Raw genomic sequence first — 23,651 nt, 5'->3', positions numbered from 1 at the left:
AAGACTACATATTTTTGAATTATATGTATTAATAGAGCCTACAAAAATTCCAGATTCTATAAATTCTGAAAATTCGTTGAAAATTAGATAGTAATTTGGTTTGGAAATCTGAGTAAAATTAGATAGTAATCTTTAGATTTCCTGGAAATTCTATGAAATTTTTATATACTCCATAATATTTAAGAAAATCCTTTAATATATTTGGAAATCCTCTAAAAATTCCAGAAAATTTTCAAACAGCCATAGATATTGCTGGAACCGTTTAGAAATTCTTAATTTTATTGGAAAATCTTAAAGGTGTAGATATTCCATGAATTTTTGCAAAATATTCTTGAAGGGTCGGAGATTTTGTAGTACATTAAATGTACTCAAGAACAAACATGAAGAAACTTCTAAGAACCACCATTCATAAGCATCATGTTGCTCAAGTGTATCTTTCATAATGTTTCGTAATTGGCAGATTTAAGGTAGAGTAGTTTATCAGAACATAAGAGTTCTGAAGAATAGTCCATGGAAACCAAAGTTAAGGACACCATCATTTGAGTAATCCCTGCACCCAGTACTTAATGATAAAAAACGAACCATGCAAGAAGAAATGAATAACCGAAAATAACCGAAAACTCATAAACGCAGTGTATCAGAAGAAAATGCACATTAAGGGATATCGCTTTATCACACCATAACCTACGAATCGTCTGTTATGTTCTGAATTCGCATTCTTTTTTATACAGTCAGAAAAATATTTGAGGGGGAAATGTTGTAGAAAACCATTAAAGAATAACAATAGAAATAAATAGCTGAAACAAAAAAACATCATACAAAAGTTAGCCGAAGCTGGAAGATATTAGGAACGATTTTTATGGCACCATGTTAAATTATCATAATAATTGCTGATGAGCAGAAATGAAATAACATTGTTTCAGAGACTATTACAAATCTCGTTGTGCAGTATATCCTTTTATCTTGCAAATGATTGTCATATTACTTTGTTTTAGAAAAACTTAAAGTAAAACTGTAATTGTAATACATTCTGGTTACTTCTTCTTCATATTTATCATTTCTCTTAAGTGCCATCATACCCTAGTTCTGTTCCTTACTTCTTTTTCATCGGTTGTGCATTATCTCTTCTAAATCATGTTCCCATTTTATCTTTGGCATGGCCCTTTTCCGTTCTACATTATTCTTATCTCCATCATTTTTCTGGGGATTATCTCTTCTGCATTCGAATTAGGTATTCGTACTCAGTTGTTTGTTCTTTACTGTCTGTCAGAATATCTCTCATGGATCGAATGTAATGGAACGATGGGCAAAGAGATACAAATAAGAATACAAAAGCAAATTAATAACAAAATTGTAGATCAAAAGAAAGTAAGAAACAAAACAAAAATAAGAATCAATAGAACCATATAAATATCAATCCTTACATATGGATCCAAAACATGGCAGTTGCGAGATATTCTAGTTACAAAAGATATTAATTCTATTAATCAGGGTGAACCTCAGTTTCATTATAGGATAGATAAATCTGGGAATCTCCAGCATGTCTAAGCTTGGCAAAATTTAATGCAACGTTTTGCTGTAAATGTAACAATCCAGTTATACAACGACAATTAATTTAAAATCTTGATTGTATTTTTGGAAATAATTTAAATAATTGCCATAATTTTCAGAAGAACTGGCAAAATACTTATAGGCTGCAAGTGATACATTATTTACTATCTAATTAACTGTAGATTGATTTGGATCACTTCAAGATGCACATATGGAGAAGATTTTTATGCACTTGTTATGTATATATCGTCATATATGGTCGATACTAGCAACCTCGGCGATTGGAGGGCCAATATCTTCTTATAAGAGACTTTGTATCTTTATCAAGACATATAATGAACAATTTTGCCTCCAATCGCCGAGGCGCTAGATTTGACATATCAACACGAAATCTTTAGCTGTGGATGGTTGCAGCGCCTCGCTCTCAAGTGACCTTGGCGATTTGAGGGTAAATGTCTTTTTATAAGAAACTTTGTATTTTTACTAAAATATATAAAGCATATGGTTAAAATATATAAGGAATGATCTCGCTTCAAATCGCCGAGGTTGCTTGCGTGCGAGGCGCTGCATTTGGCATATCAACACGAAATCATGTGCTGTTAAGGATAAAAATGTCTGTATTCTGTCAAAATAATTTTGGTTACTTTTTAAGGTCATTTCTCCATGGACCTTTTATAAAATACATTAAGGATTCCTCGAATACATATAAATTAGATATTAAAGAATCATCAAGGAATAATTATAAATGATTTATTTTTAAAAGTAAAAATTGTAATACGATTTCATTCCATTATCTTGTGTTAAGTAATTTGTTTGCATACTTTCATTATCTAATCCAAAAGCATAACGTTTTAATATTTGTTTTTAGTTGTGCAATTATTTTATTTGTACAAAAAGGTGGAATAGAATAATAAGATTCGCTTAGACTTATTTGTTAACCTCGAAACTGTAAGAGAAGAAACGCGTTTATATACTCTTTTAATAGACGACCGTCGGTGGTGATAAATCGCCTAAAACCGTACGAAACCCACACGGCTATTAATTAAGAACTCACGGGACGCCGCATAGAATGCAATCTCCTGCGGGGTAGACATGTGTGCCACACGTCCGATAGACAAGACCACGAGACTTATTAATAAATCCCAAAATAAAAACTATCTCTATCTCCTTCTTATACACTCTCTTCTCCCCCTCCTCGACCAAACAACAACAACCTCCAACACGTACAAAAAGAACACATAAAATGACACTAACATAAGACCAAACAAAGAAGACCTCAAACAACGTATTAAAAAAAATTAATTCGCTGAAAACGTTAATTGTGTCTTAAAAATCTATTCTCGGAGTTTGAAGATGCTGATGATGATCCTGGTGAAATTAATTTAAACAAAGTTGTAGAGACCGTGCGCGACATTAATTTTAGATTCTTGGACCATCGTCGTTTCTTTTGATCTCGCTCGATGCTAATTTCAAATTAACAGATCTGCCGCGACGTTTTATTTTCGGTCGGTCGTCTCACCTAAAACGTGAATTCACGTCGACGGCTCGTTTATTTTCTACTCTTTGTACGCAAACAGAACGAACCCAACCCGTTCGCTTTCGAAAACGAAACCAAAAAAGAAACGGTAATAAAACGACTAAAACCGACCTAAATTGAGCTATTAGCAACCGAACGTTTTGATTGAAACATAAAACAAGGTTCTAATGCATTCAATTTTGATTTACTTATGTTAATCGTGATTTTAACGCAAAACCCCTAATTTTTATTGACTCAAAAATGACTTAAAACATTTAAAAAAAATCGTTTGTGGTTAAACTGGAACGTGTCGCGCGGATTGTGTTACCTGTTGTTATGTTATCTGTCAACGTGCGCACAGGTAGCCCTCCCCGGAACAACACAAGAGAATACAACGGGTAAGAAAAAGAGGAAAAACGAACGAGATAGTTATTCCGTAGGAGTTCCATTCGCGTGTCAGGAACAGTTTTAAAAGTCGCCGGCTTCTTTTCGGTGGACGGTTATATTGTGACAAAGAGATTAACTTGTGTTTTACTTTTTTTCCTTTTCGGAAATATCGTGTGTTGACTTCGTAAAAAGATCTTTAACATAATACGTTTTCTGTTTCAACAAAAAAAAAACTAACTAGATCTAATGGCTCTTTTTTGGGTGGAAGTTTTATGATTTTCAGATGAATTTATTAACTTTACTTGATTAATTAATGCAATTATAGGTCAAAAGATATTTTAGTGACAAAAAATATTAATTATATTAATCAGGATGAGTCTCAATTTCATTACAGGATAGATAAATGTTCTTATAAGATACTTTGTATCTTTACCAAGATATATAAGGAACGATTTCGCTTCAAATCGCCGAGGTCGCTTGCGGGCGAGGCGCTACATTTAACAGATCAACACGAAATCGTCAGCTATTGAAGATTCTAGCGCCTCGCCCGCAAGCGACCTCGGCGGTTTGAGGGTAAATGTCGTCTTATACGAGACTTTGTATCTTTACCAAGTTATATAACGCAAGATTTTGCCTCAAATCGCCGAGGTCGCTTGCGGGCGAGGCGCTACATTTGACATATCAACACGAAATAATCAGCTGTGGAAGATTCTAGCGCCTCGCCCGCAAGCGACCTCGGCGGGTTGAGAGTAAATGTCGTCTTATAAGAGACTTAATATCTTTATCAAGTTATATAACGAACGATTTCGTCTCAAATCGCCGAGGTCGCTTGCGGGCGAGGCGCTACATTTAACAGATCAACACGAAATCGTCAGCTATTGAAGATTCTAGCGCCTCGCCCGCAAGCGACCTCGGCGGTTTACAGGTAAATGTCGTCTTATAAGGGACTTTGTATCTTTACAAATATATATAAGGAACGATTTTGCCTCAGATCGCCGACATCGCTTGCGGGCTAGCCGCTACATTTGACATATCAACACGAAATAATCAGCTGTGGAAGATTCTAGCGCCTCGCCCGCAAGCGACCTCGGCGGGTTGAGAGTAAATGTCGTCTTATAAGAGACTTTATATCTTTATCAAGTTATATAACGAACGATTTCGTCTCAAATCGCCGAGGTCGCTTGCGGGCGATGCGCTAGATTTGACATATCCACACGAAATCGTCAGTTATTAAGGATCCTAGCACCTCGCCCGCAAACGACCTCGGGTGTTTGAGGATAAATATCGTTTTATAAGAGCCTTTGTACCTTTACAAAGATATATAAGGAACGATTTCGCCTCAAATCGTCGAGGTCGCTTGCGGGCGAGGCGCTAGACTTTACATATCAACACGAAATCGTCAACTTTGAAGGATACTAGCACCTCGAGCGTAAGCAACCTCGTCGATTTGAGTAAAATCTTCTTATAAGAGACTTTGTATCTTTACCAAGATATATAAGAAACGATTTCGCCTCTAATCGCCGAGGTCGCTTGCGGGCGAGGCGCTACATTTAACAGATCAACACCAAAACGTCAGCTATTGAAGATTCTAGCGCCTCGCCCGCAAGCAACCTCGGCGGTTTGAGGGTAAATATCGTCTTATAAGAGACTTTGTATCTTTACCAAGATATGTAAGGAACAATTTCGCCTCAAATCGCCGAGGTCGCTTGCGGGCGAGGCGCTAGACTTGACATATCAACACGAAATCGTCAGTTATTGAAGATTCTAGCACGTCGAGCGTAAGCAACCTCGTCGATTTGAGTAAAATCTTCTTTTATGAGACTTTGTATCTTTACCAAGATACATAAGAAACGATTTCGCTTCAAATCGCCGAGGTCGCTTGCGGGCGAGGCGCTACATTTAACAGATCAACACCAAAACGTCAGCTATTGAAGATTCTAGCGCCTCGCCCGCAAGCAACCTCGGCGGTTTGAGGGTAAATATCGTCTTATAAGAGACTTTGTATCTTTACCAAGATATATAAGGAACAATTTCGCCTCAAATCGCCGAGGTCGCTTGCGGGCGAGGCGTTAGATTTGACATATCAACACGAAATCGTCAGTTATTGAAGATTCTAGCGCCTCGCCCGCAAGCGACCTCAGTGATTTGAAGGTAAAGTTTTTTTATAAGAGACTGTGTCTTTACCAAGATATACAGGGTGTTTCAGGTTTTTGTAGCAGGACTTTAACAGTCGATAGATCTTTTAACATTACCACAAAAACATCATATTCATATTCAACTTCATTCAGTTAAATTTTTTAATAGATTTTTATTTAATATTACACGTGTATTTCAACCGATTATATTCAAATTTGGGAAACATTATTATACCTATAAAAAGCGGATTATCTTAAAAACGATAAACTTTAGCGCATTTTGATAAGAGTTTGGTAAGAGTTTTTTGCTTCAAAAGTACACAGAATAAAATTTTTTATTCAAAACGCCAAAAAGTATACTGTCAGAAAAGTTATTTTAATCCGTAAAGAATACGTTACTCTACCGGCTATAGTAAAACAGACTCCATAATCGTCTTTCTCATGCCAAACAACCTCCGTATACCAAATTTGAAAAGAATCGGTTGAAATGCACGTGTAATATTAAATAAAAATGAACTTAAAAATTTAATTTGAACACCCTGTATCTCCAAATCAGAGCTTTTGTTGACCTATGTTTATATGGAGTTTGTGTTAATTAGTTAATTAACACAAAAATTAGTTAATTAGTTAAAAGATCGACTGTTAAAGTCCTGCTACAAAAACCTAAAACACCCTGTATAAAGAACGATTTGGGCGTTTGCGGGCGAGGCGCTACATTTAATATATCACCACGAAATGGTCTGAGCTATTAAAGATCCTACCCTTGAGGGTAAATATCGTCTTATAAGAAACTTTGTATCTTTACAAAGATATATAAGGAACAACATGAAATCGTCTGCTATTGAAGATAAAAATGTCTGTATTTGCAAAATCTGATGCTGCAAGATTGAAAGATACAACACGTTTTCTGTTTCAACAAGAAAGAAACAAAATAGATCTAAAGGCTCTTTTTTGGGTTGAAATTTGTATGATTTTCAGATGAATTCATTGACTTTACTTGATTAATTAATGGATTAAAATGAAAATAAAATAATTTTGAATATTTACATCTGAATTTTCGGATCCCAAACGGCCACTATCCATAACAGTCTCTACATGGGCACTTGCTATTAGTGGGACCTGTAAAAGAAAACCAAAAAAGATCCTCAAATCAATAATTTTGAAATTTATTAACTAAAAGTAATTAATAATTTAATTAATTCAAAGTGAAAATCGTTTATCTTAGTGGGAGGATTTTAAATTGTTGCATAAATATTATACTTTATTTTAATATTACCATTATTCTAATCTTGTAATTAACAGCGATATAGATGTGGAAAAGAAAAAAAAATACAAAGAGAACGAAAAACAACCTAATTAAGCGTCATAAAAGCCATTTTCGTTTCGGGCCTTAATCGTTTTATTCCGAGAAATCTCCTAATTAAAATTCGACCGAAAAGACTTAGTATTCACTTCCCCCTTTCTCCCTCTACCCGCTGGGTTTCGTTCCGTTTTCGTTCTTTAAAAACGTTGTTATTATTACAATTATCGTTTCTATAATAATTACAAACGTGTTTTTCTAGTACTACTACTAATACAAACTCAGTTCGACTGTGTATTCAGAAGTATAAATTATAATTAAGACTTAATGTAAACAGGTTTTTAAAAATTCATTTATGTACAAGGATACTGTAATCATTAAATTTCTAATTTGTTCATTTAAAAATATATTATAAAAATAATCAGAAAGATTACGATTTTTAAAGGATAATTTAAGTTATTTTTGACGTTTAAACGTCAAAGTGACATTTCATTTGAAACTAATTAGCAGAACGTAGATCTAAAAGTATTAATTAAAAATAACTTTTTTTTTAATCGAGGTAATTAATTCAATTTTAATCTTTTAGTTTATAAAAAGAATTATTTTTGAAGTTATTAGAAGAAAAACTTACATATTTTTGAGAAATAATCGTAACCGAAACGATGACAGTTCATCAATGACATAACCTCAATTATTGAAATGTATTAAGTGTGTTTCAAAGTTGGAAATAAAATCGAAATTATTAATAACAACGTTAATTAATCTAATTAAAATTAATTGAATTGGTTAATTAATAAAAATTGAAAAAAAATAATTCAAAAAAATTATATTAAATAATTAATTGTTGTGATTTAAATGTTGGTATTACCTAAAATTACTGTTTTAGTAGTGGCGGGAAAATTTTAAAATTTAAATTATTTATTATAATTAAAAAATTTTTAAAGAGTAGTAATTTAGGCCAATTTTTATTAATTTTTATTTTAAGTTAATACAAAAAGGTAATTCTCTCCGGGAGTTAATTGCTCCTAATTGGATAACACGATTGTACGTGATGAAACACTTGTGCCGTTTAGAAAGCTTCCAACAATAAACATTTTGTATCTAAACGTGTTTTGAGATATAAAAAATCCGTTATATGGGTACCAATTAGATGTGATAATTAACTTTTGTCTATTGTGCTATCTACCTTTTTTTCTTTAAACTCTCTTATTAACTCTCTACGAAAAAATTCTTTTTATTTCGAATTTTTTGACGAAGATAAAACCACAAAACAATAAAATTAACAAATAGTAACAAAAAAAAACGAGATCTTTATCGTTATTTTAGAGGAGTTCCTCCTCTTTCTTTCTTTACGGACTGAGAGATCTATTTTGAAAAGAAAAAAGATGAAGAGACTAATCGATCTCATTTCGAGACCTGACGGTCGATACTCTTAAGATTATCGAGACCTCCGTAGTCGAAGACGAGCTTTACGAACCGAGCCGAGCACGAAAACGAATAACTTTGAAAACGGTTAAGAAATTATTTATACGTATAGACAAGATGGGTAATTAATTTTGTACAAGAGAAAAAATGTTAATTTTATTTTAGGGCATGCAATCTTTTTAACAATATCTTACTGTTGTATCGTGGATTGAAACCCCGTTTGCAAGTGTCTTCTTTCGGTAAGTGTCCAAGATGTGTTGGGGCCATCTCGGGTGGAACTGAAATTTAAGTAGAAAAGAAAAAAATAAAGAGGTGAACTTGAATTTGTTTTTTTTATGATAATAAATAATAATAAATTGAAAATATCTTAAATAAGATGTTTTTAATTAAAATCAATAAAAGTTTATTTTTGGTTTTCCCATCAATTTCTCGGTATTATCCCGAACAAGTTAGACTTGTATGAAGTTTAAGTTCTCCTCCACAACATCAACTACCTACTATACTATATAAAGTCGATTGCCGACAGATTACCAGTTGACCGCCGTCTTTTCCAGCTAAACACCGCAAGTAATCAGCCGAGAGAAATCGTCGGCGGTTGGTTACAGAATGCAATTATTGATAAATAAAGGTTAATTACTGCGTTAATGAATGGTTTTGAGATCGTTTTATTTTCATAACTGATGTATTGAGTGTATTAAACATAACGTTAACAGAATCCCTAAATAAAACTTTATATGATTTCAAGTAACTAGAGATTTTTGCGAATAAAACTAAGAGATATAAATTTTTAATTTAATTTTCCACTTCCAATCGCAATTTAAAACGGCTACTTCTCCTCGCTACTGCTAACAATCATCTCTCCTCGTTCCGTTCGAAACCGTTCTCACACGGCTAAGAAGAAAACGCGCAACGTTTAAACTTAAAGACACTCGAAGAAAAGAAAAAATATAGTCTGAGAAACTGTTAATGTTCAATAATTACCCACGTATACACGCTAACAGACTTTCTTATTCTTACATTTACACGACTACTGTATTTTTTTTTGCCATTCTGATTTATAATTATTAATTAAAAAGAAAAATAATTAATGATTTTCCGTCACTATATAATAATTATCGGAAGTACCAACTAAGAAAATAGTTCGTTAAGGCAGCTAAACCCGAAATTTTCTAGTTCTAGCGTTAGTTCTAATTCTAGTGTTAACTCTTATTTTAGTTGTTATTCTAGACTTAGAACTAGAAATATTCGGGTTTAGCCACACGTCTCTTAAGACGGCTAAACTCGAATGTTTCTAGTTCCAGGTCTAGTGTTAGTTCTAGTTTTACACTAGCACTATCACTACAACTAACAACAACTAACACAAGACCTAGATCTAGAATCATTCGGAGTTAGCCGTCTTGAGAGACGTGTGGCTAAACCCGAATATTTCTAGTTCTAGTGTTGGTTCTAGTTTTAGTTCAATGAAAAATACTACAATCCAGCACTAAATAACGACAAAAACTAGAACTAACACTGGAATTAGAATTAACACTAGACCTAGAACTAGAAACATTCGGGTTTATTAAGACGGCTAATCCCGAATGTTTCTAGTTCCAGGTCTAGTGTTAGTTCTAGTTTTAGATCAAATATTAAAATAGAAATAATGAAAAAACTTATTAAAATTCTTGTTTTGATATTTAGAGGACTAATGCTTACCACAAATCTGCTATGACATATTATTACCACTATTTATTAGTTTTGCTCAGCAAAATTTTTAATTAATACAATAAAATAAATGTGTCTCAGATTTCTCAGTTACATGGTTTTTAGTTGAAATGCAAAAAAAACTGTTTTGATCATCGTTTTACTTTTTTCATAACTAAAACCTTCAAGTTTGGCAAAACATTCCTGATTAATTTTACAGTCAAAACCCAATTTATTAAACTTCACCAACACTCAACCATGTTTATGAACATGCGCAGTAGACAACAAACTTTCTTTTAGAGCTGCTCATAAAATACAGGTACTGTCAAAGATTTTGACATATTCCCCTTCATGTTTTCTGACCTATTCATTAAGATACATAGTGAGATCCATACATGTTTTAATATGATCGAGTTATTGACATTGGATCCTTCACAAGAATGTATTCCATGAAGTATGATTAACTTTTATCATCAATCTTCTTAGTTTTACAGTTCAAGCCTCTGTGTCCTTCTTTTCACCAATAGTAACTTGAAACTAAAATTCTCTCCTTTGTTAGTCTGAACAGTATACTTTTGAAAGTTACAATCGAGGAAAGTTAAGGATGATGTTTGAATTCCGACGAGAAAACATTAAATCATTTATTGTGTTTGATGTACTAGGTTTGACTTGGCTAAAGATTGTCCACAAAAAGAGTCACGCAGTTGTAATCCTCAATGTTGGCCATTTATTTTTTATATTTTTGTAGGCCGTATCAACCCAGATAAAGCCAATTCAAGCTTTTGATAAATTCCTTTGTAATAACAAATAAATCCGTATACATTAAGACCTCTACTAGTAAAAATCTACAAAGAAATATTTGGAGTCTGATTCTTTAGGTTCTTTATGACATAAAATTATCGAGAAGGGTTATCTAGTAAAAATAATAAACCGTATTAGAAAAGAGGTTACAAACATTTTTCCTTAAAAGTTTTTCCTTATTCATTCAAGATAGTGCTCTGTGTTGAGATGTTAACTTTCGCAGGATATTGGCAGACCCAGAATTGAATAAAGGCTAAAAGAGATTAACTTCTTGCGATAAATTTTGCCGCTATTCTGTTTGCATAATTAAGGGCAGATGAAAAAACAAATCGTTATTTATCGTCAACTTGTCAATGATGAACCTTCGCAGCACCAAAGTACAAATTTTGTTACAAACAACTATTTTGTTCTTCTAGATAAAAACAGAGGGGCTAATCAACTTTGAAATATCGTTGACAGTTGATACACTTCAGGCAGAATGGTTTGCAGTCTTACAGATGACTATTTTTGTCAATCAGACATTAAATTAATTGCGAATTAAGTGCGTAGGTCAATAAAAATATACAACAATTTAGCTCTGAATAACAAATGAAACTAGAACTAACACTAAACCTAGAACTAGAAAGTTTCGGGTTTAGCCGTGCGTCTTCAGGATGTTTCTAGTTCTAGGTCTAGTGTTAGTTCTAGTTTTACACTAGCATTGTTACTATATATAATTAACACTATACCTAGAACTAGAATCATTTGGGTTTAGCCGCACGTCTCTAAAGACGGCTAAACCCGAATGATTCTAGTTCTAGGTCTAGTGTTAGTTCTAGTTTTACACTAGCACTGTTACTATATAAAATTAACACTATACCTAAAACTAGAATGATTTGGGTTTAGCCGCACGTCTCTAAAGACGGCTAAACCCGAATGATTCTAGTTCTAGGTCTAGTGTTAGTTCTAGTTTTACACTAGCACTGTTACCATGTAGAATTAACACTATACCTAGAACTAGAATCATTTGGGTTTAGCCGCACGTCTCTAAAGACGGCTAAACCCGAATGATTCTAGTTCTAGGTCTAGTGTTAATTCTAGTTTTACATTATATATATTACAATTGTCATTATGATTTATTTGGTGAACCTTGTAGTTTAGCAAATAACTTAATGTTTTGATTAAATGCTAGTTATTATCTGGTTTTTGGTATCATATGATACTAGGCAGTTCCTCAGCCCACACATGGTTGTTACAGAAAATGTTGAAACAATGACATAACAATATAATTCTAACACCTTTTATTCAAATTTTGCAACATTTAAAATATTAATGCCTTATATCTTTCCAAAAATCATCTAACGATAAAAAAGAAGTTAAAATACCACAATAAAATATTCCATGAATTTCTGCACAATGTTTAGGAAACACGTTCTAATAAGATTAAAAAATATTGGGGTTGGGATTACATTTTGGGGTTGCTTTTGTAGCTAGAGATGGGGTTGAGTCTAGAGTTTTCAAGTCTCAGTGTCATATAAAACACGACAATATTGAGTATAGACAGTTATATTCAAAGAAAAAGATACTGAACACTATAATTCAGTATGATCTACTACAGTATCTCGCAAAAGTCTTAATACACTATGCAAAATACGAGTTTATACTATATTGTAGGTAAAATCTTCAAAACAAAGTCAAGTAAAGTACTGTTACATAAAAACAGTTTAATGAAAAGTTATCTTATGAAAAGAACTTATATAAAAGTATTCATACAGTTATGCTCTACAACTTTAAACCACAATGTGCAGAAAATTGAAACAATGTGTAAGTACTAATATTGTAATAGGGCTTCTTTTGGTTTAATTGTAGTAGCGAGACATCTAGCAGTTTAGTTCTGAATAACAATTAATACTAGAACTAACACTAGACCTAGAACTAGTGTTAGTTTTAGTTTCAGTTCAATGAAAAATATACAAGTTCTAGATCTTGCGTTAGTTCCAGTTCTTGTTCAACAAAAACATACTACAATCTAACACTGAGTAACAACCAAAATTAGAGCTAACACTAATTAAAGTAAGTTTCTAGAAAGTTTCGGATTTAGCCCTGCATCTTCAGGCAAATTTTTATTTACCTATATACACAACATTATGATGTTTATCATACATCACCAATAATTATTAAAGAAATAACGTTTATGATGAATTTATTATTATTAATTAACCAATTTAATTGGTTTTAATTAAATTAATCTTTTCATTAAAATATATTACAATTGTCATTATGATTTATTGGGTGAACCTTGTAGTTTAGCAAATAACTTAATGTTTTGATTAAACGCTAGTTATTATCTGGTTTTTAGATTCGAACGGTTTTGTGTGGGAGTTATGAAGAGTCAGAAACTGTTATAAATTTGTCATAAATAATACAAAGGACGCGACGGGACGCCGGGGACACACACACAAACACAACCGTAAGTTGGTCCTTTATAAGATGCATGTGTGTATACAGCGAGGAATTGATTTATCATTGTGAACAGCGGGCGTCCAACACCCCGGGCATTACATTCCTATTAATATACGGTTTCATTTTAATATTGTCACCAAAGTATTTATAGGCGCGCTCTGTAGAAACCCCCTACAGGTTTTGTCGTCTTTCGTATAATTGAATTTATATAGTATATTCGGGGGTGATGTTCAAAAATTTAAACAAAAAATTTTTCTTTCCATCCTTATATAAATTGATTCGAAATTCTAATAATATAACCCTTATTTTTCTAGATTTGGATTATAAAAGTAAATGGATTCGTCCTTGGGGGCTTAATTTTAGGGTTATAAAGAGGCGAAATTAAGCGGGTGTGAATTTCGGACGAAAATCACAACGGTCAATTGGTACTAATTGGCGATCTGGGTTAAAGTTAATCAAAGTTAATCGTTTTATGACATCTCAAAAAGAATCCCAAAATAAAATGACATCTACAAAATGGAAAATTATCCCTGATTTGAAGACTACTAATTGAAATTAATGGGATCAAATTAAAATTGTGACACTAAAAATAAAGTCAATTTTATGATTTCTTATAAATTTACTTGTTTCATTGGTTTTAAACGAAATCATTCAATTTTAATAAATATAATAAAGAAAATAACTGCATCAAGTTTGGTCATCTTGGTTTTGGAAAAAAACTAGATCTTGCTCTGTAATATACTAAAACAGCTAGACCCATCTACCCTAATCTCCATTTTGATACAATCCTATACATAAGTTTGGGAAAAACTACGAAACTCAGATATACAAACTTTCCAAAAATTTCCATCCATGCCTACACGTCTAGCTACTTCGAGTAAAGCAAAAGGAGTTTTTTATATTAGTGTTTTAATTTTCTGCATATTGTGATTTATGGCACAACTTAACTCTTTTGTGTAACTTCATTTCATGGGATAACTTTTTGTTGATCCGTTTTTATCTAACAGTGCTTTTTTTTTATTTTCTTCTGCCAATTTTATATATGATACAGTTCAAACTCGTATTTTGCATCGTGTATGAAGACTTTTGTGAGACACTGTAATAGATCATACTATTCAAGGTTTTCTAATGTAGCATACCTGGCATAAAAACGCATTTTTAGCATTTGCTGAGTTGTAGTGTTCATTACTTTTTTCCTTGAATTAAACTGTCTATACTCAATATTCTCGTATTTTATATGACATTGAAAGACTTGAAACTCTAGACTCAACCCCATCCATAGGTACAGAAGCAACCCCAAAATGTAATCCCAACCCCAATATTTCTTAATCTTATTAGAATGTGTTTCCTAAACATTGTGCAAAAATTCATGGAATATTTTATTCTGGTATTTTAAGTTCTTTTTTATCGTTAGATGATTTTTGGAAAGATTCCAATATACAAGGCAATAACATTTTGAATGTTACAAAAATTTGAAAAAAGCTATTCCACTACACTTTACTGGACATTATTTCCTTTTGTGACTTATTCTTCTTATTCTTCCTTTTGGTTAGTCTTAAATTTTCATTAGTGCAGATTCCAAAAATAGCACCACACAAATTTTCCCAATAGGAATATGTTATGCAGAATGGGCATGTATAGTAAACGATTTCCTGGTCGTCATTTTCCTGCACATTCCTGTAATGTATCTGACATTCCAACAAGTTGGGAAATCGGGGAAGCAAATATAGCCCTTTTGTCTACTTGGGTTGAAAAGCTGCAACTATTAGTGCAGATGAAACAAATCTCTCACGAAATGGAATCAACATTTTCAGTAATAACCATGTGTGGGCTGAGGAATTCCCTAGTACCATGTGACACTGAAGATGATTTTTACTAAATATTTGGGTTGGAATTGTTAGTGCCTGGGTGAATATGTACCAAATAGATTTACTGATGCAGTGAGTAACAATTTTTGGAAGAATGACGTGCGTCTAGAGTATGTGTAATAATCACTTATGGCCGACTCGATTCCCAGACTTATTCCGGCTGTATATTTATTATGTGTATGCTACTCTAGTTAAAATGAAGACTTGAAAGATCTGATACGTATTCGGCAATCAATGAGGAGAAAGTTATATGCCTGCATCCAAGCTGGTGGTGGTCAGTTATAGCAGTTTATGAAGAGTACGAATGTTTAAGGCTTGTTTATCAGCAAGTACAGCAAGAATCTTCTTCTTTCTCTTCTAATAGGAAGATGTCATGTATTTTTCTACATTGAGGCCTCCTACGATCCTGAAATCCAACTTTCATACCATCTTTTAGATGGTGTTCCAGAAACTCCTTTGTGGTCTGATTTTTCTATCATGATCTATTTGACAAATCTTTCCGGAAAAATCCTATTGTCATTATCTCTCTATTCTCGTGGCTTGCATCGCGCCCATCTCGCCACATCCTGAAATTAGCATTCATCTCTTACTGCACTGCTCCTGACATGATCACGTAGACTAACCCCTCGTTTTGTTACCAGTGTCTTCATTTCGTTATCTTATTATTTGATTTGTTTTTGCTGTATCTGCTCATATCTCTGCAGCATAAGTGTCGAACGCAAGCTACCTCCTTGTCTAAAAAAATCATCGTCGTCAGAAGTATTTTTCATTAACTTCTTTTTAATTTAATATTAATTTATACTGCGAGCTAATGAGAATAAAAGTGAAAGCTAAAACTTAAATGATAGTCTGGAAATGATGTAGCTACTGATAACCTTGACAAATTAGATAAATTACAAATAAGGAGTGAAAAATGTCTAATTAATTTTTTATGCAACTGGTTTCTAACATTTATTGTTTAGACGTTGTTTTTTTCAGTATATAATAGAGCAGTATGCAATTAGTGGGCAGAGATTTCAACAGTGGTAGATTTAAATTCTTTTAAACCTTTATAAGATAAAAAACAAAATGTCTAGCCGTAGTTTTCCAATGCTCCATTTAACTTGCAAGTTCATATGAAAATATGATGCGATAAAAATTGAATCGTCAAACGTTTTTGCATAAAAGTCAAAAACTTTTTTTGCCAAAGATATTTGAAAATATTGTCTTTGGCATTGCTTCCTCTTTACATTAACTATATTACGAATTATTATTTAGAGCGTTCTGTATTTCTGCAATATTGGAAAGTACCACCAAATTAACGTTGTGTTCAAAATTTCTTATTTTCATTATCACAGTAATTTAAATAGACACCGCATTTTGACTTCTGCACTTCCTCATAACACCTTATTTACATCTTTTCCATTCTGCTGGTTACTTCTAAGATGGGATTACCTTGGACATTATCGTTCATTTAATAACACTTTGAGCAGTTTGTTACCGCAGTAGAAGCAGCTTGCAGTATGTCTAATAAAGGCAATATCGGCAAGGTTAAGTATTTATAGCTAATTAATCTGGTGTGGAAGAGCTGTATAAGAAGATGCACCATTTGATCCAAGAACTTTTCGATTTATCAGAACAGATCAAGTAAATAAAATAAAAATATCAGAAGAATTTGTGAATTTTTGTCCACACTTCAGAAGGTAATCAGAGGAAGATTACTAAAAACAGAGAATGGCAATTCCAAATGTTGCCAAGTCATCGCTAATGGTTTTTTATGGTCGTCAGACCTTAATAATTTCTTTTTATTATTAAAATAAAACAAATGTCATCTTTTGACATTTACAAAAAATGACATTTTACGTGAAAGATATTTCAAAAATGTCAAGTTATTATAACATAACCCCAAAAAATAACAAATTATGATTTATACTTTTAAAATTAAACTTAACCTCAAAAGAGTTATAAAATAATGTTTTTTGTTTAAAGTTGGCAAGATATTATTTAGCATCGAATATAATTGATCGAAAATTGTCACATTCTCGTAAAATACAAAAGAAAATTTGCGTCACGATTGTCTTTTTAATATCAATTTAAACCTTAAATTAATGGCAAAATTACACAAAACCCATTATATCCGAATCGCATCAACAACACATTAACGAGTTTCCGCCTTACTTCTTATTATTATTCTGTTTAGATAGTTGGCGTTAATGACATCAACAAATCTATTTGACGTTAATATTGACCTTTTTATGTTTTTTATAAACAACCAATTCAAATAACGAAAAAAAAGAAGATAATTTATAATTAATAACAATAAATGATTTTTTAATATTGTTTAAAGTTAATTTTTTATTTTTAATTTTGATCAATATCAACAATAAGCATGGGCGTGTCTTTGGTTTTCTCCTTTGGATTAAAACGTACATAGCAAGTTTCGATTGAATCCAATCGTGATGCTCAGTGGGCGTGGTATAAACGCGAACCGTAGCCAATGAAAACGTTCTGATCTCGTCTCTCGTCGTGGAACAATGCAAGATATCAAAAAGGTGCGGTGAAATCGGTTACGCCCCTTCGCGGAAATCTTTTGTTTCACATTCAAATTTTTTATCAAAAAAAAATTCATTTCATTTCAATTTTTATATGTAGATATTTAAGAAAACAAAAGACTATAGTGTTCGGTTATTCGTGTTATCGCATCGTCCTTGATTGCAACAACGCGTTCGTTATCTATGTAGGTATTTTTGTTATTAACGTCAAGTTGAAAAAAAAAAAAAGATATTAAAGTGTAAAAAAATTGTTAAAAGAAATAATATACCCACATAAAGTAGTAATTATATCTTTGGGATATTTTTAGCCTCCGGGGAAAAAGGTTGGTAATTAAAAAAGTAAATTAGGAACGTATCCATATTAATTGACCGGTTCCTTTTTTTTCTTCTTCAAAAGAAATAAGTCTTAAATTTTCTTTCTCTCTTTCTATTTTTATTTTTATTTTCTCAAGTTACAATTTGCTCAACACATAAACAATAGACTAATAAACTGAATGAGGCTACTTGATTTATATTAATTTATACGTTAAATACGTGACTGTTAATAAGGATTTTGTATATAAAATCGGTTTACAAACTATAAAATACTATTTTATTAACATATAACATAACAACAGTGTGTTTTTTTTGTTATCATGTTGTTACAAATAGAAAATCAGAAATATATAAAATATATATAAATATATATACAACAAAAGAACTTTGATATACTTGAACAGGTACTGGACATTTTGTGATTATAGAATCAAAAATATATGCACAACACTTTAGTTCTTTGCCACTACTTTCTGTTGCAAAAAATAATACATTAATGCCATAAAGACGCAATAGGTCGTATGTCAAAAAATGGCGTTTTGAGTTTATACCACCAGTCTAATTTCAGAAAATAGCAACACTGCATTTTATGAGCATGGATCATTTTTCAATTTCTGGGAAAATTGTCGGAAGCATTTCCAGAAATTTCCATCAACATCATTTGTTAATGAAGATGTAGCAAAAATAAGGTATACCACCGATTAATGACAATTTTATGAAGGAAATAATTGAAGAACAACTACAAGAATCCTACGAACCCTCCGGTTTTGAGTATATATCATCAGAACCTGAAACGTGCAATTCAGATGATCAAGATGATAGAAGCAGCTGAATTGGTAACTGGTGAGGGTCGAAACAAGATTAAAAGCAAAGGATAAAGTGATTCTTCAAACAGAAAAATGGCCACGAATGGAAATTTGGAAATACGAGGGCAAGTATGCAAGAAAACATTTTGCAACATTATCAATTGAGGAGAAATACGTAGTACATCTACTGTTCCTGAGGTAAATCAGTGTCCAGAAGGTGAGAGTTAAGTAACTGTGAAGGAGTTTTTAGAAAAGTTGCTGAAAATGCAATCATACTGCTGTTGACCTTGGAACAGTTACCGACACTTGTATTCAATTTTTCTTTATTATTGTAAATAAGAAAACAAAACATCATGCTGCAAAGAAAGATCTATACAATTCATGTATGACCCACAATAATAGAAATTTAGAAATTAAATAAAGAGCACATTGTTAGGAAAAACCGCGTGAAGAAAAAAATTAAGACAAAGAATCATCTGAATTATCTTTAGATGGCAAATTCTGTATATTGTTGATCTCCAAGCGCAGATTATGTTCTCGATTAGCGGCTAAACCTGCATACTTTAAAACGAAACTTAAAGTTTATAACCTGACATTCTACAATTTAAAGACGTTTCACGTTTTGTATGGTCTGAAACTAATGGAGGTTTCGATATTCATAATTCTTCCAAAATTGGCTGTATGCATCAAAATCGTAACATCAAATTATCAAACAGTCTTTTCGAGTTAGTTTTGGGTTAAAATATAATTGTAGAGCAAAAGTAATTAGAAGTGGATCATACCAAGAAGGAAGTAGATTCAGTTCAGATAATAATTGGAAGGAAGTCAGGTATGACATAATGACTTTTATAAATACGATGCTTGGTTTTATTCAAGTATTCATCCAAGCAATACAACTATGTGTGACAGATACTTGTATACTTTAGTACCTACCTAAAAAAAAGTGTTCAGTATAAACTAAAATTAGAATTAAATTTTTGCATCTGCAAGAATTAAAACTTTTTATGGCACACATGTCATAAAGGTCGTGAGTCCTTTCAAACATTATGTTACCTAGGAATATGTTGTATGTTAGCCAAAAGTAATCAAAATTTGTTGTAGTTACGCGACTTATCAACGAGCTATATTGAAATATGAAAAGAAATTTTATCATTAGAAGTTAACATGCTCAGTTTAATAGTTTATAAAAAGAAACCTACTCTAACGAGATATAGCTATACATATACAGTGTAATTAGGTTTATATACACATAGTTCCACACTCATCGCAAAGTATTTATGAAATATCAATTTTTGACATTAATTTGTTCTTAAACTATTTTAAAAATGCTTTGAAATAAAGCTTTATGTAAAAGCAAATAATACCAGGAAGAATTAGTTGGATCAAAAAAACATTAAAACGATTATTTAGAATTATGTTTTGAGTGAAGACTATTTGAGGTTGGAACGATTGAAACGTGGCAGAACTCAAATTTCAGCAACTTATCGGTCTAAAATTTCGTTGGGTGCAGAACAAATAAATCTATATCCTTCCCAACAAAAAAACTTTGATACATCTGAGGAGATTATGACAATTTTTATGGGGATTAATTTATTTATGGGCAGAAATGTTTAGCTCGTTTTGCTATTATTGAGTTTTGTGATGATTTTAAAGAAACAACAAAAACCATAAAAATCATTCATCGAAATACTGAAAAAAAGTTATCCAGTATGCAATTTTTTTACACTCAAGGTCAACCCAAACTAAATTTCATTGAAATCGCAAAGTATTTATGAAATATCAATTTTTGACATTAATTTGTTCTTAAACTATTTTCAAAATGTTTTGAAACAAAGCTATATGTAAAAGCAAATAATACCAGGAAGAATTAGTTGGATCAAGAAAACATTAAAACGATTATTTAGAATTATGTTTTGAGTGAAGACTATTTGAGGTTGGAACGATTGAAACGTGGCAAAACTCAAATTTCAGCAACTTATCGGTCTAAAATTTCGTTGGGTGCAGAACAAATAAATCTATATCCTTCCCAACAAAAAAACTTTGATACATCTGAGGAGATTATGACAATTTTTATGGGGATTAATTTATTTATGAGCAGAAATGTTTTAGCTCATTTTGCTATTATTGGGTTTTGTGATGATTTTAAAGAAACAACAAAAACCATAAAAATCATACATCGAAATACTGAAAAAAAGTTATCCAGTATGCAATTTTTTTACACTCAAGGTCAACCCAAACTAAATTTTATTGAAATCGCAAAGTATTTATGAAATATCAATTTTTGACATTAATTTGTTCTTAAACTATTTTAAAAATGCTTTGAAATAAAGCTTTATGTAAAAGCAAATAATACCAGGAAGAATTAGTTGGATCAAAAAAACATTAAAACGATTATTTAGAATTATGATTTGAGTGAAGACTATTTGAGGTTGGAACGATTGAAATGTGGCAGAACTCAAATTTCAGCAACTTATCGGTCTAAAATTTGCAGAACAAACAAATCTATATCCTTCTCAACAAAAAAACTTTGATACATCTGAGGAGATTATGACAATTTTTATGGGGATAAATTTATTTATGGGCAGAAATGTTTAGCTTATTTTGCTATTATTGAGTTTTGTGATGATTTTACAGAAACAACAAAAACCATACATTGAAATATTGAAAAAAAAGTTATCCAGTTTAATCCTGTATGCAATTTTTTTACACTCAAGGTCAACCCAAGTGCTTCAAAAGGAATAATTTAATTCTATTATTTTTGACATTTTGTAGATGTCAATTGTAGACACTAAAGCTATTGATGATATTTTTACCTCAAATGTCATTTTTGACGTCATGAAATGTCAATTTGACATTTTATAAATAGATATTTCAAATTAATTTATTAATATTAATTAATATACAATTGGATTTGATTTTATAAATACCAATTTAAATTCATATAACTAAAATGTAGTACATTTTCTAGAAGGAATTTTCTTGTGGAATTATACCTGCTTATAATTGTCAAAAACCTAAACAATAGTTTTTGTTATGCCACCAAAGTAGTATTTATTTTCACTCATTGGAGGTGGATTTTATACCTTTCGGGTTCTTTTTCTTGGAATCTTTTGTTTAATACCATTTTACCGTTAGGTTATAACAGGTAGTTTATATCGAAGAGTAAACAATTTTTATATTCTTATGGTTTTCTCCTTTTCTTTTAGAGGATTTACCCGGAAAAAGGACGGAAATAATAAAAATAATGGAAGAATCTTTAAGTAGAACTAAAAGGTAAGATTTTTTATGCAGGGCAGAAACACCCTGTAAGTTGTGGTGTAATTTTAATCACAAATACTAGAGTCAGAATGATGACGATTGCACTTTTTGAAAATGTTAATTGTTGGGTATGGGTTTAGACCAAAAAATTTTTACTCTAGGTTGCAATTAAAATTATGCCACAACTTACATAAACACCCTGTATAGCGTCATTTTTATATTTGAGTTCTAAAAATTCCTAATAACCTAACCCAAGTCAATAAAAACTATATTTGCATTAAATTTCAAAAAAAATCTACTTTATTAGTTAATATTAATTAATTAACATTTATGAATTCAAAATTGACATTGACGTTTTAAGGTTATATTAAAAATGTTACCACACTCATAAAAAAATAACACAAAATTATTTTTTTGTAGTTTATATTTAAGATAAACATCGAAAATTTTAAGTGTTATTTTATTATATTAACGTCACAATGGCAACATTAACATTCCAACCTAAACTTTAAAATTGACACATCAGAATAATCTCTTTTATTAATCCTTAAAACACGTGTTAACAAGATTAAAACCGGTTTTTCATTTCAACACATCGATATTAAAACCGCATTTAAACTTTACATAACGTAAAACACCAAAATGAAAGTATTAGAATCAAAGTGATCAAGTGAAAGTTAAAGTTTTAACGTTGGGTGTAAAATAAAACTTACAGGATTATCATCGCTTCCCCCTATATCACCGTCTCTCTCCGCGTTATCCATCTCCATATTGGACAGGTTCACCGGCGACTTGTTTTTGACACGAATTTTGCCAGCAATAACCGTGCCGCGAAGCACGCCTCTTTCCGACTTAACAAAAAAGAAACAAGAAAAAACAAACCGCGACAACAACAAAGTAAAAACACCCGATTTTCGTCCGCACAAACCCCCAAAAAACAATTCAAATCCAAGAAAGACAAAAAACACTCACGAAAAACAAAAACTAACCGCTAAAAACAAAACGACAACGCAAACAACCATTTGCAAGCGATTAAAAAGTTCGTTCGAGAAACAACGATGATGCGATTTGAGATGATTTGAATTAATTATTAATAGGTGGCCCGGAATTTGATTAACCAAACCAAAAAAACCGGGAATACCGTGTGTTGTCTCGTCGTTTTTAGTGACTGCGTGGCAACCAACGTTTACGAACGAACTATGTCTTGATCGAGAGGGCTGCCGCGCGGATACCGAACGACGATCGTCGTTTCCACCACCACCGATAACAAAATTTTAGGCGCCAATTGACCAATCGCGTCTTGTAGAGGGCGTTGTTCTCGAGGTGGAGGGGCGTTTCTTTCCGATCAAGCCGCTCTGCCTGCTTGATATGTAATCATATGTTTTTATTGTGTGGCTACGGTTTTATCCAATCGAAACGAGGGTGGTTTTCACTCTGTATATTTTATTGCGCAAGTCTATTTTACGATTTGCGCAGAATTAGATATAATAACATAGTATTATAACATTTTTCTGTACTGCATACTAATACATAAAATCGAATCGTAAATTAAACTGTCTAATAGAATATCAATTTTTAAAGTATTTCGATTACGTTTACAACATTAAAGTTTGTAAAACTCAAAACGATAAAT

General features: G+C 31.9%; 1 protein-coding gene across 6 annotated transcripts in view; it reads right to left on the bottom strand.

Annotated features, from left to right (window-relative positions):
- Positions 1-23,228, bottom strand: part of LOC111413077 (retained) — a 109,410-nt gene extending 86,182 nt beyond the window's left edge. Inside the window, exons 1-3 of one of the 6 annotated variants that reach the window (XM_023043912.2) lie at positions 22,732-23,227; positions 8,509-8,592; positions 6,637-6,708 (exon numbers count right to left, since the gene is read on the bottom strand). In XM_023043912.2, coding sequence (XP_022899680.1) covers positions 6,637-6,708; positions 8,509-8,592; positions 22,732-22,788 — 213 coding nt within the window. In that variant the 5' untranslated portion in view covers positions 22,789-23,227. Of the gene's footprint in view, positions 1-6,636; positions 6,709-7,520; positions 7,560-8,508; positions 8,593-22,731 lie in introns of those variants that run through there. The other 5 variants (XM_023043916.2, XM_023043914.2, XM_023043913.2 and 2 more) reach the window with 5 other exon arrangements.
- Positions 23,229-23,651: the final 423 nt, after the last annotated feature.

This window comes from Onthophagus taurus, chromosome 7 (genome assembly GCF_036711975.1).
Source record: "Onthophagus taurus isolate NC chromosome 7, IU_Otau_3.0, whole genome shotgun sequence".
NCBI classification, from domain to species: domain Eukaryota; kingdom Metazoa; phylum Arthropoda; class Insecta; order Coleoptera; family Scarabaeidae; genus Onthophagus; species Onthophagus taurus.
The sequence above is the reverse complement of the archived record's forward strand: the minus strand, read 5'-3'. Positions and strand labels throughout refer to the sequence as shown.